The sequence below is a fragment of the Pseudoliparis swirei genome, chromosome 15 (assembly GCF_029220125.1).
Source record: "Pseudoliparis swirei isolate HS2019 ecotype Mariana Trench chromosome 15, NWPU_hadal_v1, whole genome shotgun sequence".
In the NCBI taxonomy this organism is placed as follows: domain Eukaryota; kingdom Metazoa; phylum Chordata; class Actinopteri; order Perciformes; family Liparidae; genus Pseudoliparis; species Pseudoliparis swirei.
In genome coordinates, this window is record NC_079402.1 from 15,990,318 (window position 1) to 16,008,485 (window position 18,168).

Consider the following 18,168-nt stretch of genomic DNA (forward strand, 5'->3'; position numbering starts at 1 on the left):
ATACAATAGAGATACAGCTATTGAACAAAAGGTCTCTTTAAGAGTGCATAATCGTGCAGGCTGAATCTAACTCTCAAACTCACCACAACCACTTCCTGTTTCTTCTGGAGATGCTTTAGAGATGCACTCGATCACTAAAGCATCGTAGCGCCGCGTCGCGCTGTTAGCTCCGTTAGCTCTGTTAGCTCTGTTAGCTCGTAGAACACACGACCGTCTCCCGACACTCCGGCTGTAGAGGCGCCGGCGGCTGTCCGAGGTCAGGATGGGGGACTGCTGGAGTCACACCAAGGTGCTTCGCTTCTCGGTTCATCTGGCTAGCTTACAGCCGCATTCGTTGCGAGGCGGATCAGTTTGGAAGTGTGTGTGTGTGTGTGTGTGTTCATTGCACGTGCTCTCGGCTCTGTCTTTCAAGACTTGACCTCAGCCAACTGGAGCCTCATTTTTTCCCCTCACCAGTCCTGTGGAGATCATTAATACAGAGTTCAGCTCCGGCAGCTGTGTTTGGTTACCGTCTGTTTTGACGGTGAACTCGGCTGCACACACACACACACACACACACACACACACACACACACACACACACACACACACACACACACACACACACACAGCCTCCGTGACTTCAAGAGGATGCTCAGGAGTTCAAGAGATACTATAGACACACAATACACCGTCTTCCCCTGATGATTCCCTCTCAGCATTCCTCTGATTGCCATCTCCTTTGTATTCCAGTGATTTAATCTGGTGATTTAATCTGGTGATTTGATCTGGTGATTTGATCTGTTCCCCCTCTCTTTCCTCTCTGCAGGATCAGTTTGACAACTTGGAGAAGCACACGCAGTGGGGCATCGAATTCGTGGAGAAGTACACCAAATTCGTGAAGGAGAGATCGGAGATCGAAACCAACTATGCCAAACAGATTAGGTGAGTGCTCCGTGAGACCGAACCCTCCCCAGCTAGTCCTGTAGCTGACCGTGACCTCTGACCTCCCTCTGGACAGGGAGGCTCATACTAATGCATGTGTAGGAGCTAAATAGAACAGCCATTTCTATTCTCTCTCTCGTGTGCTGCTGTTGCCGGCTTCTGCTTCAGGCAAGAGGAAGTGAGGTTGTGTATGTGTGTGTGTGTGTGTGTGTGTGTGTGGGGGGGCGGAGCTTGTGTTTCCATAGAGACGAGTAAAGTATCAGCACTATCAAACCCGCAGGTCTGACCCAGATTTTTTTTTTTTCTTCTCTTCTTTTATTTTCCACCAACTGCAAGTGTGGGCCCGCCCCCTCCTATTCTCTCTATCTAACCTCCCCCCCTCCACACACACACACACACACACACACACACACACACACACACACACACACACACACTCTCTTGGTGCAGCAGCCCTGCACCGAGAGGATCTCTTAACTCCTCATGCATCCCATCACAGTCGGAGATCCCCCCCCACACACACACATCCCTGATCCTGATCTTTAAAGAGGCCTGGCAATATGGCTAATGCTTTAAGCATTGCCCCCCCCCCCAATCCATTCACATAGCAACAGATCCTCTCCAGGCCTCAGCACTCTGTGGTTACATCCAGGCCCCCGGGAGCCTTATCACACTTATTAACACATAATTAACAGAAGTTATTTCTCTTCTTCTTCTTCTTTGCATCTCAGAAACATTGTGAGAATTAATTATTAAGAGATAAACATGGAAGTGTAAACACGCCTCTTTCACCAGGCCGCTGAAAAATGACATAATCCCCCCAAAACATACACACTCACAGATTTTGCATTTCAAGTCATACAAAACATCCCATAATTAAATTAGTCAGCGTCTGTGTGTACAGTATGTTTAAGGGGGGAGGGGGGGCGGGGCAAATTGGCTTCCACTGAACTTGAGCTCCACAGATGGTGCGGATGTTTTCAGTCAATGTGCTTACACAGAGGACCCGCTGTCACACACACACACCTACGCACACACACACACAGAAAAAAAGGCTGAAATGAGGAAATTAGTCCGTACTGACAGGATAGCCTGAGTCAGAGGGCTTTCCTGTGTTTTTAGCGCCCCGTTGCCGTGGCGATCCTCGGCCTCATCTCAGGACTAATCATCCCTTTTGTTGTTGTTGTTGTTGTTGTTTTAAACCACTTCAGCTCATTCGGCTGTTCAATCTACTTGGGGACATTTAAAACCAAGAAGAAATCTAATAAAGTAACGGTATCTTTTCTCTCACCTCCTGCTTTTAGACCTTTTAACTCGTAACGCAGCGTATCAATAAATAAGGTCCCCCTAGAGGACCTTCACGTACCCCCTAGAGGACCTTCACGTCCCCCCTATAGAGGGCCTTCACGTCCCCCCTATAGAGGACCTTCACGTACCCCTAGAGGACCTTTACGTCGCCCTAGAGGACCTTCACGTACCCCCTAGAGGACCTTCACGTACCCCATATAGAGGACCTTCACGTCCCACCTATAGAGGGCCTTGACGTCCACCCTAGAGGACCTTCATGTACCCCCTATAGAGGGCCTTCACGTCCCCCCTAGAGGACCTTCATGTACCCCCTATAGAGGGCCTTCACGTCCCCCCTAGAGGACCTTCACGTCCCCCATATAGAGGACCTTCACGTCCCCCCTATAGAGGGCCTTCACGTCCCCCCTAGAGGACCTTCATGTACCCCCTATAGAGGGCCTTCACGTCCCCCCTAGAGGACCTTCATGTACCCCCTATAGAGGGCCTTCACGTCCCCCCTAGAGGACCTTCATGTACCCCCTATAGAGGGCCTTCACGTCCCCCCTAGAGGACCTTCACGTCCCCCCTATAGAGGGCCTTCACATCCCCCCTAGAGGACCTTCATGTACCCCCTATAGAGGGCCTTCACGTCCCCCCTAGAGGACCTTCACGTCCCCCCTATAGAGGGCCTTCACGTCCCCCCTATAGAGGACCTTCACGTACCCCTAGAGGACCTTTACGTCGCCCTAGAGGACCTTCACGTCCCCCCTAGAGGACCTTCACGTACCCCATATAGAGGGCCTTCACATCCCCCCTAGAGGACCTTCACGTCCCCCCTATAGAGGACCTTCACGTACCCCCTAGAGCAGCGGTCCCCAACCTTTTTTGAGCCACGGACCGGTTCCGTGTCAGAAATTATTTTCACGGACCGGCAATATAAATGACGTAATAAATATGACGTCATACAATTATACGAAGGGCATGAAGTGCCAAAACTACAACTCATCATTACGCCGAATTAGTGTGAGCCGTGCGCTTGTTTACCTGCAACGAGCCGCTGATGGAGACGGCGACACAGACGTGTGTTTGGTCCGCTGCTCCTAACCGAGTTCTGGTCGCTGTCATTAGAACACCGGCAGAGTTGTTGTGTGAAATGTCCCTTAAGGCCACCGTCCTTTGCATCTCCAACACATTTTCTTCTAGCTCGGACGGGCTCGATTCACCGGGTGGGTTTGTTTACAAATGGGTTGCAGGTCTATTCTTTTGCAGTCGGGTCGTTTGTGGTTGGAGTACCGCTCAAACTCTTTTAAAAGCCTCTTCCACCCGGTCAACGTCTGAAACATGTAGAATATTCCGCTGTTCACTCGCCCACACAGCAGCGACTTTATCGGCCAACTTGAAAACAGTTGTCATTTCCCTGAAGTGACAGAATTCATTGAGCAGGTTGAATATGTTTTAAGATTCTTTGTCACTGAAATGTGCCGCCAGCAGAGGGTTCGGCGCGTGAGACTCGCCTGCAGCGATAAACCCGAACTTTAAGACTCCTGAACGCGGCTCAGACGTACACACGGGTGGATCCGCTCCTTTTTCAAAATAATATATTTTTCCGACTGATTAAAATTTTTCCGCGGCCCGGTTCCAACCAAGCCGCGGACCGGTACCGGGCCGCGGCCCAGGGGTTGGGAACCCCTGCCCTAGAGGACCTTCACGTCGCCCTAGAGGACCTTCACGTCCCCCATTGGAGAACCACTGCTCTACATGACATGGCCTTCACTCCTCACCATTTGAACGTCGTCTATCGGCTCTGAAACCGCTGTATGCCCTGGTGTATATTTGGAGGGCTTTTCTCCCATCAACCGTGACCAATTATCTTCAACGGTTTCTACTCTAACACGTCTACCTGTCTCTTGGACCCCATCCCGACGAGGCTACTTAAAGACATTTTGCCTTTAATTGGCGGCTCTCTATTAGATATTATCAATGTGTCTCTGCTAACAGGCCACGTACCACACTCCTTCAAAGTGGCTGTTATTAAACCTCTCCTGAAGAAGCCCACTCTGGATCCAGAGGTGTTGGCTAACTACAGACCGATCTCTAACCTCCCCTTCCTCTCCAAGATCCTTGAGAAAGTGGTCGCAAATCAGTTGTGCGACTTTCTACATCATAATAGTTTATTTGAGAAATTTCAATCAGGATTTAGAAAACACCACAGCACCGAGACAGCACTGGTGAAAATTACAAATGACCTCTTAATGGCAGCAGATAAAGGACTCCTCTCTGTCCTGGTCTTGTTAGACCTTAGTGCTGCATTCGACACCATTGACCATGACATCCTGTTACAGAGACTGGAGCAGTCGATTGGCATTTCAGGCACGGCACTAATTTGGTTTAAATGCTATTTATCAGATCGATCTCAGTTTGTATTTGTAAACGATGACGCCTCGATAACCACCAACGTTAATCACGGAGTTCCACAAGGTTCTGTGCTTGGACCAATTTTATTTACCTTATACATGCTTCCTTTGGGCAATATTATCAGGAAACACTCCATAAACTTTCATTGTTATGCAGATGATACTCAACTATATTTATCGATAAAACCAGAGGAGAGCAACCAACTCGGTAAAATTCAAGCATGTCTTAAAGACATAAAAACATGGATGACCTGCAACTTCTTGATGTTAAACTCAGACAAAACCGAGTAATTTTAATCGGCCCTGAGCACCTCAGAGATCAATTATCTGGTGATGTGGATTCTGTAGACGGCATTGCCCTGGCATCCAACACCACTGTAAAGAATCTTGGCGTTATCTTTGATCGGGACTTGTCCTTTAACTCCCACGTAAAGCAAATCTCAAGGACTGCATTCTTTCATCTACGTAATATTTCAAAAATCAGGCACATCTTGTCTCAAAAGATGCAGAAAAATTGGTTCACGTTCGTTACTTGAGACTGGATTACTGCAACTCCTTATTATCAGGCTGCTCTAATAAGTCTCTTAGGTCCCTCCAGTTGATCCAGAATGCTGCAGCTCGTGTTCTCACTAAAACTAAGAAAGAGATCACATCACTCCTGCACTAGCTGCTCTGCACTGGCTCCCAGTAAAATCAAGAATCACTTTTAAAATTCTTCTCTTAACGTACAAAGCCTTGATTGGTGATGCACCATCATATCTTAAGGAGCTTGTAGTACCATATTGCCCACTAGAGAGCTACGCTCACTAAATGCGGGACTACTTGTAGTTCCTAGAGTCTTAAAAAGTAGAATGGGAGCCAGAGCCTTTAGTTATCAAGCTCCTCTTTTATGGAACCAGCTTCCAATTTCAGTCCGGGAGGCAGACACAGTCACCTCGTTTAAGAGTAGACTTAAGACCTTCCTCTTTGACAGAGCTTATAGTTAGGGCTGAATCAGGTTCACCTGGTCCAGCCCCTTGATATGCTGCTATAGGCTTATAGCTGCCGGGGGACGTTTAGGATGCACTGAGTACCTATCTCCTCTTTTCTCTCTCCTTAAGGATGAATTTTCATCTCTCAATCACACGTTACTAACTCTGCTTCCTCCCGGAGTCCTTTTGACTTCACGTCTCATGGGGTCATCGGACCCTATGAGACGACATAGATCCTATCTGCCTGATGGATCATTGAGGTCTGGGTCGTGGAATTCCTGCTCCTGACTACGCCACTGTCCTGTTGAGACTCCGCCTACTGTTGAGACTCGCCCTCCTCCTCCCCACCGCCATCTGCCTGATGGATCGTGGAGGTCTCCATCGTGGAATATGCCTACTATGAACTATTCATACACTCTGTCATATTCATTGAATGTATTTTAACTCTAAATCTGTCCTTCTGTACACATGACATCTATTGCATCTGTCCATCCTGGAGAGGGATCCTCCTCTGTTGCTCTCCTCCAGGTTTCTTCCCTTTTTTTCCCCCTGAAGGGTTATTTGGGAGTTTTTCCTGGTCCGATGTGAGGTTTTAGGGCAGGGATGTCTATGTGTACAGATTGTAAAGCACTCCGAGACAAATTTGTAATTTGTGAAATTGGGCTATACAAATAAACTGAATTGAATTGAATTGAAACGACCCGGTACCGTTCATAGCCCATCAGCGTAGTCTCCCCCCCCTCCCCCCTCCCCCCCGAGCGTGTAAACGTGCACAATGCTTCAGTCTAGTTGTGCAGGGCGATGCATTAATGCCTCCTCCTCCTCCCCCACATTCCAGTCCGGCATAATCCATAACACAGTGGGAATAAAGTCCTGCTGACAAAAGAGATTGGTTGAGGGCGAGATGGGGGGAGGGGGGGGGGCATCTGTCTTCATTGCGGCTACAGTGCTACCCAGGGTGAAGCGGCAGCACTGTCTCACCTCCCAGACGGACGCAGAGAGACGCCTGAAGGCGATTATTATTTAAGCCACCACCTGAACTCTGACAGGTGTGTTAAATATGTTGGGGGGGGGGAGGGGGGCAAATACAATCTGACATGTGACATCTGCCTGAGTGACTGAATGAGTTAGTGGGAACTAGCACTATAATTAGACAGGGCATGGAGTGAGGCAGACAGATCTGCCTAGCAACAGTACAAACACCACCGGGTTTAGTTTTTTCAAAATTGGAAATCAAGCATTACTTTTCGTGTGATTTGTGTCTTCCTGTCTGGCCGGAGAGGGAAGTCCTCTCACCACAAGGTCGGCGGTTGGTTCCGCAGCACGTGACTTTGCCCTTGAGCGAGGCACTGAATCTCAGGAGCTTTACAGCAGCCCACTGATGCCTCGGAGGGGTCAGAGGTCAACATGTCTCGCATGTACGGGAAGTTTCTATTAAAAGCCACCGTCCAAAACGTTCAAATCATTTTGAAAAAGATAAACCAAAACCAAAATGTTTAAATGTAACTGTTTAGCATTTAGCTTTAAAACAACGAGACACGCAACTAGCTAACGGCGCCACGGATAAACTTCATGCGGCCGCAGTAACACAACATTTATTTTATTTTCGTGCACCTCTTCCTCTTTTCCTCCTCCTCCTTATCTTTCTCCAACTCCTCCTCTTCCTCCTTACCTCCTCCTCTTTGTCCTCTTCCTCCACTTCCTCCATATCTTCCTCTTCCTCCTCCTCCTCATCCTTATATTACTCCACCTCCTCCTACTTATCTTCCTCCACCTCCTTATCTTCCTCCTTGTCCTCCTCCTCTCCCTACACCTCCTCCTCAATTCAATTCAGTTTATTTGTATAGCCCAATTTCACAAATTACAAATTTGTCTCGGAGTGCTTTACAATCTGTACACATAGACATCCCTGCCCCAAAACCTCACATCGGACCAGGAAAAACTCCCAAATAACCCTTCAGGGGAAAAAAAGGGAAGAAACCTTCAGGAGAGCAACAGAGGAGGATCCCTCTCCAGGATGGACAGGTGCAATAGATGTAATGTGTACAGAAGGACAGATTTAGAGTTAAAATACATTCAATGAATATGACAGAGTGTATGAATAGTTCATAGTAGGCATATTCCACGATGGAGACCTCCACGATCCATCAGGCAGATGGCGGTGGGGAGGAGGAGTGGGCGGAGTCTCAACAGTGGGCGGAGTCTCAACAGGACAGTGGCGTAGTCAGGAGCAGGAACTCCACGACCCAGACCTCAATGATCCATCAGGCAGATAGGATCTATGCCATCTCATAGGGTCCAATGACCCCATGAGACGTGAAGTCAAAAGGACTCCGGGGAGAAAGCAGAGTTAGTAAGGTGTGATTGAGAGATGAAAATTCATCCTTAAGGAGAGAAAAAAGAGGAGATCGGTACTCAGTGCATCCTAAACGTCCCCCGGCAGCTATAAGCCTATAGCAGCATATCAAGGGGCTGGACCAGGTGAACCTGATTCAGCCCTAACTATAAGCTCTGTCAAAGAGGAAGGTCTTAAGTCTACTCTTAAACGAGGTGACTGTGTCTGCCTCCCGGACTGAAATTGGAAGCTGGTTCCATAAAAGAGGAGCTTGATAATCCTCCTTATCTTCCTCCTCCTCTCCTCCTCCTCCTCATCCTTTCCTCTTCCTCCTTTCATCTTCTTCTTTCTCCTCCTTGTCCTCCTCCTTGTCCTCTTCCTCCTCCCCCTTTCATCTTCTTCTTTCTCCTCCTTGTCCTCCTCCTCCTTGTGCCACTCACATGCAGAGGAGAGTCCAAACGAGGTCAACGGCTGCATATTGAAGCTTCCTTTCTTCCGGTGAATGCTTCTCCGTGCATCTGCTCCTGGGGGGTTTGAGGAGAAGGAGGAGGAGGGGGGGGGGGTTATGATTCATGACCTGGAAAGAGGAAAAAGGAGGAAGGAGAAGAAGACAGCACTCTGCTGGATTGAAATGTGTACTGCACGATGCACATGGCGGCGTCGGGGAACTGGAGGACGATGCTGGAGTGAAGCGTCTGATGAGAGTTGAACCTTTTGTCCTCCGACAGGAATTTATCAAAGAAGTACCAACCGAAGAGGAACTCCAGAGAAGAGGAAGAGAGCAAGTGAGTGAAGGAAGTCACTTCCATGTCACATGTTTACCATGCATTGTATTTCTGGAGGAGAATGGACACGATGGATCGTTACACCGGGCCAGCTGTTTCTAGTCTGTATGCTAAGCTAAGCTAACTGCTAGCGGTAGCATCTCTTTATTCCCCTCCAAAAAGACGTCACACCAGCGTCGTAAACACACGAGGGCAAAGGGCAAAGGGCCCCTAAATATAATGTTGCCCCTGACGTCACCAGAGGGACGACAGACATAATGACCTCTAATAATTCTGATCATTTAATAGCATTTTGTTGTTGTTTGTTGTGTGTTCTGTTTGTGTTGCCTGGACTAGGTAGGTACACAAAATAATCAATAAATATAATTTATATCATAACAACAACAAAGTTATAATTCTTAATAGTACAATAAATAACCACAAATAAATAAGAATACAGTTAAAAAGGATTGTCTAATTTATCTTTTCTGTTAAAATTTTAAAAAAAAATGTAAATCTGTCTAATACTGCCTAATATTATTATTGTCTAATAGTCTTATTATTGTCTAATAGTCTTATTATTGCCTACTAGTTTTATTATTGTCTTATAGTCTTATTATTGTCTAATAGTCTTATTAATGCCATTTATATGACCATTTCTCATATCCTGTCAGCCTAAATAAGTATATTTATTATTTTTGAACAAAGGTTAAATGTTATTTCACAAGTTAAAAAAAGTGCCCTAACTTATTGTTTATTGCCCCATTTGAAAAAAGCATAAACTGCCCCTAAACCTGTGACTGTATTTCCCTCCTCTCCGTCACACCTTCCCTTCTTCTTCTCCTCTGACATCACTTCCTGTCTCTTCTCCTCTGACATCACTTCCTGTCTCTCTCTCCCAGGTTCACGTTCTGCCGAGCCTTCCTGGTGTCGCTGAACGAGCTGGGCGACTACGCCGGGCAGCACGAGGTCATCGCCGAGAACCTGACGTCTCAGATCATCTGCGAGCTGTCGCGCTACCTGCAGGAGCTCAAGGGCGAGAGGAAAGCGGTGGGACACGCTTTAAAATACATAAATATATATAATCACACCTTCATCCAAACATCGCTCCCTCCTCATCATCGCCAGTTAGAGGAGAACTGGAGGGAGAACCCAGAGGCACAGCGGCCATCTTGTGTAGAGTCTATGTTCACTGGTGACGATCTAATGCTGCACCCCGAGTCACATGACCACAATGGGCAGCTTGGCTTCAGTGGTTTAGTCTGGCTTGATTTAGCCTGGCTTGATTTAGCCTGGCTTGATTTAGTCTGGCTTGATTTAGCCTGGCTTGATTTAGCCTGGCTTGATTTAGCCTGGCTTGGTTTAGTCTGGCTTTGGTTTAGCCTGACTTGGTTTAGCCCGGCGTGGTTTGGACCGGGCTTCTAGTAGAGGGTCCGGGCCTCTCGTAGAGGGTCCGGGCCCCTGGTTGAGTGTCTGGGCCTCTCGTAGAGGGTCTGGGTCTCTGGTTGAGGGTCTGGGCCTCTCGTAGAGGGTCTGGGTCTCTGGTTGAGGGTCTGGGCCTCTCGTAGAGGGTCTGGGTCTCTGGTTGAGTGTCTGGGCCTCTCGTAGAGGGTCTGGGTCTCTGGTTGAGGGTCCGGGCCTCTCGTAGAGGGTCCGGGCCCCTGGTTGAGTGTCTGGGCCTCTCGTAGAGGGTCTGGGTCTCTGGTTGAGGGTCTGGGCCTCTCGTAGAGGGTCTGGGTCTCTGGTTGAGGGTCTGGGCCTCTCGTAGAGGGTCTGGGTCTCTGGTTGAGTGTCTGGGCCTCTCGTAGAGGGTCTGGGTCTCTGGTTGAGGGTCTGGGTCTCAAGTAGAGGGTCTGGGCCTCTCGTAGAGGGTCTGGGCTTCCGGCCCCCGCTGTCCTGAGGCTGCAGGATGTCACTCTGACTTCTCTCTTTCTCCTGACTTCAGTTTTATTTATAAATATGAACAGCCCCCCCCCCACCCCCCCCTCCTGTCATGTGCCTCTTGTGACTACACAAAGCCCCACGGCTGACGGGGGGGGGGGCCTTTCTGAACAGACCGTCGTTTCATCTCAAAGTCGTTGAGCAGATCGTTCCTCAGCCTGAACGTTGGGCTTGTTGACGGTGGAGAATACACCAAGTCACTGGGGTCAGGGTCAGAGGGGTCAGGGTCAGGGGGGGCGGGGGGGCAGGGGGGTCAGGGCTGGAATCACAAGGAGAAACTGCACCAGGCGTCTATGTGGAGGCGGAGGCTTGAGTGACAGGTGGCCAGTCAGGAAGCCCCGCCCCTCTCCAGACAAACAGAGACATACGAGAGAGGGACGAGGTCAGGATCCAGCATCCGGACCCAGACCCAGACCCTGGGACTAGAGGAGGGTGAGGTCTAGAGATTTGATTTGAGAGCAGACACCTGAACGCATCATGACCTCAGTGGGATGCCATGTTGTTCTTGAGTGTGTTCCAATTGTATCTGAGGCAATGATAAAGAGCGGGGAGAATGAAGAGGGATCAGGTGTTCATCAGACTGACGAAGACCCCGAAAGACTCCTAGAAATGTCTTAGAAAGGCCACCGTACTGTTTACTGAGCTTTAATTACACGTAAACCGTGAGTTACCAGATGCATCCACATGTTTACAACATGGAGATGAGTCTCAGCGCATACTCCTACCTCTCCGTGTTGTTAAATATCAATCATATATATATACATAAATAAACATTTCTAAACAGAATCTATCTTCAGAGATCGTAACGTAACGTCGGCTGAGAACATCTTTCCAGAGCTTTTTAGCCAATGGCACACTGTCCTCGATTTAACACCACAGAAGAAGAACAGCGCGTCTCTCTGGAGAGACTCTCACGCACCTTCTTGTGTCGAGTGGAAAGACGAATAGGAAGTCGAGGAGGAGGAGGAGGAGGAGGAGGAGGAGGGATTGATCGTGGGTGTTTTTTTTTTTCCATCACCGCATCTCGATCCAGGACACTGCGGGAAGAAATACTTCTAATGGTCCGAGGGGGAAAGGGCCTGATGGTTGTGTGTGTGTGTGTGTGTGTGTGTGTGCGCACGGGGCTGCAGGTGCACATTCCTGAGTGTGTGTGTGTGTGTGTTTAAAGCTCTCATCTCTGTATTGCCGTTGACGTCGCTCTTCGTCCTGCAGCTTCGGGATCTCGTGATTCCGATCCAGCTGTTTTTTTTTGGTGGGTTAAGAGCGCCAACGCGGTTTTGTTTACCGACGTGTACACGGAACGACGGAGGATTTGTTTACGCCGGCGGGGCGGACATCTTTGTTGCCGTGGAGACGAGTGTTTTTGCTCCGCAGCAACAATGATGTCACCCCGGTCTTGTTAGCGGCGCTCCTCCGGTCTGCATCTTATCGGCGAGACGTGAAGGAGATCTTCTTCTTGTCAGGCGGGGAACGTGAAGGTCGGGGTCGGTTGAAATTTTTTTGGGGGGGGGGTGGGGGGGGGGCGAGAGGCTCTCCACACACGATGTCCTATTATCTGTCAGAGCTGAAATACTTCCTCTGAAACGGAGCGCTTCCTCATTTCTCACGCCGCTTCCCCCTCGAGACCCGAGGCTGTGAGGAGTGGCTCTGACCCGGCCCACGCTGACCCGGTTCGGTGGCTCCGGTCCTTTTGTTAAACTGCAGGATCGATATTCCGCTCAGCTTCTGACCCGGGCTGCAGCGTAACCACGGGAGACCTCATTGATAGTCTCAATGGCGTCTTCATTTACATTGTTTGGAGAGGTTTGAATGCAACAAAAGGAGATGAACGCTCACACGTACACCGTCAACGTTGGGATATTTAACGGTCTCGCCGTCAATAATCTGCTCAGCTGCTCGGAGATCAAAGTGCAAATAAAGGTTTTGTTTTAGTGGCCAATAAATAAAATAAGTATTGGCTAATAACATATTTTGAATCCAAGGGGTCAACAAGTTGCAAGTAATCACAGTGAGCAGCAACTCATATATAACTATATTTATATATATGTATATATTTATTTTTATATGTATATATATGTATTAGGGCTGTGAAACGATTACAAATTTTAATCAAATTAATCACAGGTTTCTGTGGATTAATCATGATTAATCACATATTACCGATATTCTCTGTATATTTTTGTGAGAACATAAAGATTTATGACAAAAGACGGATATATACATTTATACACAGGGGTGCACATAACTTGCTCACCAGTGTGCGCGCATCGCGGCTGAGCTTTGCCGCGCGCGAGCCGAGAAGAGTTGTGGGACGTATTGGAAGCTCATTCTGCGCATGCGTTAAATGCGTTAAAAAAAATTAACTAATTAATCCTGTAATTTAATCATAACGCGTTAACGCGTTATTTTTCACAGCACTAATATAAATATATATATTCTATTTGGAATAAATATAAATAAATAATTATATTTATTTATATATATGTATGTATATATCTTTTTTAAAAATATTTATTTATACATATTCCACATATACAGGACTGTCTCAGAAAATTAGAATATTGTGATGAAGTTCTTTATTTTCTGTAATGCAATTAAAAAAACAAAAATGTCATGCATTCTGGATTCATTACAAATCAACTGAAATATTGCAAGCCTTTTATTCTGATTTATTGCTGATTATGTCTTACAGCTTAAGAAAACTCAAATATCCTATCTCTAAATATTAGAATATCATGAAAAAGTATACTAGTAGGGTATTAAACAAATCACTTGAATTGTCTAATTAACTCGAAACACCTGCAAGGGTTTCCTGAGCCTTGACAAACACTCAGCTGTTATAAATCTTTTTTTTACTTGGTCTGAGGAAATATTAAAATTTTATGAGATAGGATTTTAGAGTTTTCTTAAGCTGTAAGCCATAATCAGCAATATTAAAAGAATAAAAGGCTTGCAATATTTCAGTTGATTTGTAATGAATCCAGAATGCATGACATTTTTGTTTTTTTAATTGCATTACAGAAAATAAAGAACTTTATCACAATATTCTAATTTTCTGAGACAGTCCTGTATATATAAATATATATATGTATCGATATTTATATATATATATATATTGCCTTTTTGACCTAATTTTTCTTGTACATGAGGTCATTAAACTTGTGCACCTTTAACAGTGTTCACTGCTGTGCACATGCCATGTGACTTTCCAGCTTCAAAGAAACATTGTGTGTTTGCCGTCGCCACGGTTTCATCCCTCGCTTGTCATTTTTACTTGATCTACAGTTCGCTTGACTTTTTATTTCATTGGAATCTCTCCTAAGCACAAAGCCTTCATTTAGCGGATTTCCTATCATAGCTGCTAAATGCATGTCGTTGATTGTAGAGCTGATGGATCCCGACGCGGCTGCTCTTTAATCGACTGAAAGCCACGACGCTCGTATACATCTAAGCGTTAAGCCCGTTAATGCAGCTACAATATAGCATCTATTAGAACTCGCCCTACTTTCACGGCTTATATTAATACTTCCCTGGCGCAGTGTGAGTAATATTCACTGTTTAGTGGCAGCGAGACTCGTATTCTAATTTATTATATCCCCACTGTGTCGAGGTCACCTGCTTTCAAAATCTCTTAAGCCTGTGAATAGGATGATAATATTAAATACATTTTTCCCCGTCTCTTTTTGACAGCACTTCCACGATGGTCGCAAAGCGCAGCAGCAGATCGAGAGCTCGTGGAAACAGCTGGAATCGGTAAGTAACCGCAAAGTCGATGCGCAGTACATCTACTGTCCACCGGTAGCATTCGAGAGTGAGCAAAAACCACAAGATGATGTCGGAAAACACTTACGACAGTTCGTTGAAGTTAGAAAAACTCAATAGAAGTTGTTTTCGTCGTTAAGCATTGGAGCTAACGTTAATTTAGACGCGCCCTCTAGTGGGGTGCAGTGGTACTACAGGGGGGCGCAGGAGGAAAGGCAGAAATGCCTTTATTGAGAATTATCGCATATAAAAGGCTTTCTATGATGCCCTTCAAAACAAAAGCTCAACATTGAGCATGAATTGAAACTTTTTTGCAAAATATTTGAACTTGTTTAGTTCACAAGTTGCACTTATTGTTAATATCTTGAAAAGATACCCAGTGCAAAAAAGGTTAATTTGAGTCCCAGTATGATATTTATTTGCCAGTGTGCTTTTTTGTACATATATAACTTTATTTCCATTGTTTTAACAAAGTGATGCACTTTTGTTTTTCAAAATGGAGTCACACAATGTTATTTCAATAAAAAGTTATCAAAGACCATTTATCTGGTCGGTGGGGCACAAACTTTTTTCAAGTCTGGCGTGACAGAAAAAGTTTGACAAGCATTGATGTAGACAAACTGTATAACTCCAAATGTTGTTATTAAAACCCAGAGATAAGTTATAAGGTCGCATCCAGAGAGGCCATTTCTGTTCTCCACCCGGCCTGAAAGAGAGATTACACAGAACACTTCTTATCTCCGGCCGGCCCCTTCGGCGGGGGTTGAGAGAGAGAGAGAGATACAGAGAGAGAGAAAGAGATATGCAGCTCTGCCTCGTCCTCCTCAAACTTCCGCGGTGCGTTCAATGCCCCCATTGTGTGCGCTGCAGATAGGCGTAGTGTGTAGTTTACAGTGCGCCGCCGGGCCCCACAAACACAGATTGTTCCCTCCGAGGGGTCGAGGGAGGGTTGAGTGAATGCTTGTTTTTCTGGACACAAATGACCACGATGACCGATGACTTTAATCTGCCGGCTGCAGACGCCGTTTTTTCTTTCTCGACCCCCCGGTTGTAAATCTACACGCTCGATGTTTGGGCTCCTCTTTCTGCCCCCAGTGTAAACGGAGGTTCGAGAGGGACTGCAAGGAGGCGGACCGAGCGCAGCAGTACTTCGAGAGGATGGACGCCGACATCAACGTGACGAAGGCCGACGTGGAGAAGGTACGCGTCGTCCACGGGCGACCAATCACGAGCGAGCCTGCCAACACAGCCAGCCTGGCCTTCCCTCCCACCTCCCACTCCGCCAGCCTGAACGCCATTTACTTTTGCATCCACGCCCCCCTAAGTTCACCCGCCCGATCGAGTGGACCGTGAGTTTGACGCCGGGCATTGTGGGTAAAGAAGAAGATGGCATTGTCTCTCATGGGCCGAGTCCTCATTATCGCCCGCACGGCGGACGCCGAAACACTCTCTGCTGGGTCTGCGTGGGCCTTAGCGACAGAGAGGACTTTGTGTCCATGGTGACGCTTGTGTGTGTGTGTGTGTGTGTGTGTCACACATATTCAGTATTTTTGTTGGCTTTGTCGAAAGAATCAAAATATGAATTTTTGCTCTTTCTGTGGGAATACGTTCTCTTCAACACTCTCAGGACAGACACACAGCCCCCCCCGATGTCTTTTCCTGTTTTCGCGACCATTATAAAAAAAAATCCTTCTCCCACACGGCTCCCACGGCCCGCAAGGCATCATGGGTCAGAGGCGCGTGCTCTTCATCAGCTGCTGGGGGGCCGACACGGTTCAGACCCGTCGTTACGCAGATAATAAAGATCCTCTCTGGACCTCCGCCGAGCCACAATAGGATTAAACTGTGGACCTGGCCCATGAGACCCGGCTCAGACCCGGCTTAGACCTGGCACAGACCCGGCTCAGACCCGGCTTAGACCCGGCTCAGACCCGGCTCAGACCCGGCACAGACCCGGCTCAGCGGCTCCAGAGGACACAAGAGCGGCGTTGTGTCCCGTTACAGTCGTTTCTTTAATCGGAGCCAACACAACATTCAGTGAACAAGCTCTTTATTATGAGATATATTTCATTAACGGGCTCCTTGTGGGCATCATTTACATTTCTGCTGAGCCTTTTGTTTTTTATTTACTTTTTTTCTTTTCTTCAATTCCTTGGAAATTCAACTTCCGTTCAATTTTCTTCTTTTTCTTCTTTTTTCTTTACAGAGCAGCTATCTATTTAGATGTGTCCGAAAATCTGAGACGGTATATATATTATATATATATTCCCAAATAACTGTTTTCATTTTAATTAATAGTTAATATTATATATATAATGTATATATATATTTATATATAATATATATATATATATATATAATATATATATATGTATTCCCAAAGAACTGTGTTCATTTTAATTAATAGTTAATATTATATAATATATATATTATATATTATATATATATTATATATATATATATATTCCCAAAGAACTGTGTTAATTTTAATTAAAAGATAAAATCCAGTGGATGATGAATTAAAAATTAAAAAATTTCCTCAGATTGCTTGTATATTGGACGTTAATCCCGTCATCATGATTATTATCATATTAAACCCTCCTCAGATACTTATTATTGAGCAAGAAAGTACCAAATTAAACATTTACTTTTTTTATTTAAAATAAAACTGGGTCTCGCTCTCACTTTAAAAATACTTCTATATACAACTCGAGTTAATTTGAGAAGCTTCACTTTCCAAAACTCTCTCAAACGAAGGTGCTGGAGTTATCAGGATAACCGTAATCATGAGATGAATACGTGTGTGTTTATGTGTGAGGAAAGAGAAAGGAAGGAAGTGTGTGTGCTCTATTGCTCGTGTGACTCGTCTTCTAGCTCAGAGTCGTTCCTCTTTCACTTCTATCGTTGCATTTCTTCGTTCTTCTGGAGGGAATTTAATCGTTAAACTCAAAGAATTGAGGCAAGTGAGGCTGTTTGAGGCTTTGAGGTTTTGTCTCCCTCCATTAGGGTTTGGGATTGACAGCCCGGATCCACAAACACTCACAGACACTTACCCCCCCACACACACATGCACACACACCCCTCTTCCCTCACAGTTCCAGTATTTCAGTTGTGATTGCGTCTGCTCACCGACTTCCCCTCCCGAGTGAGGACACGCCCCCCGGTGGCGGTCCAGGAAGCTGCTTCTTGTTTAGCTGGAAACGGCTAACGATCCTTTTCTTTCTTTCTTTCTTTCTTTTTTTCTTTCTTTTTTGTTTATTTATTTTTGTGTGTGTTTGTAAATCTTATTTTTATGCCAACGCCTTGAAGCGAAATTCCCACAAGGTAGGTCCGGCACACAGAGAGAGCCTGCTATACATCTGTGGGAACGCACACACACACTGTCTAGACACACACACACACACACACACGCACACACACACAGACCTGGACTGGGGGTCACTGTGAACACGCCCTGTCCTGTCTGACTGTGATCCCCATACAGAGGCCTGTCTCACTGTCTCTATACATGTGTGTGTGTGTGTGTGTGTGTGTGTGATGTAAGCACAATCCAAAAATGCTGGACATGTTGCGCAAGGCCACAACTTTCATAAGTCTCATTCCAATCCCCTCAGACAGATTTATAAATGTATATTTATACAGATCCTGTGTGTTTATAGATGCTCACACACACACACACACACACACACACTCAGAGATGTGAGTAACGGAGGAAACACGACCGCGGGATGTGACGTGTACTGCAGTTTGTTTTGTTACCATGGCGACGG

General features: G+C 46.3%; 1 protein-coding gene across 19 annotated transcripts in view; it reads left to right on the forward strand.

The window, feature by feature from the left end:
• The window catches only part of LOC130204862 (formin-binding protein 1), a 61,176-nt gene that overhangs the window by 20,322 nt on the left and 22,686 nt on the right, over nt 1-18,168 (forward strand). For all 19 annotated transcript variants that reach the window (XR_008833812.1, XR_008833804.1, XR_008833807.1 and 16 more), the window contains exons 2-6: nt 809-924; nt 8,660-8,716; nt 9,598-9,745; nt 14,327-14,389; nt 15,494-15,598. Coding sequence is in view for 2 of the 19 variants with exons in the window: in XM_056431821.1 (XP_056287796.1) it covers nt 809-924; nt 8,660-8,716; nt 9,598-9,745; nt 14,327-14,389; nt 15,494-15,598 (489 nt within the window). In the remaining 17 variants the exon portion in view is untranslated. The remainder of the gene's footprint in view (nt 1-808; nt 925-8,659; nt 8,717-9,597; nt 9,746-14,326; nt 14,390-15,493; nt 15,599-18,168) is intronic.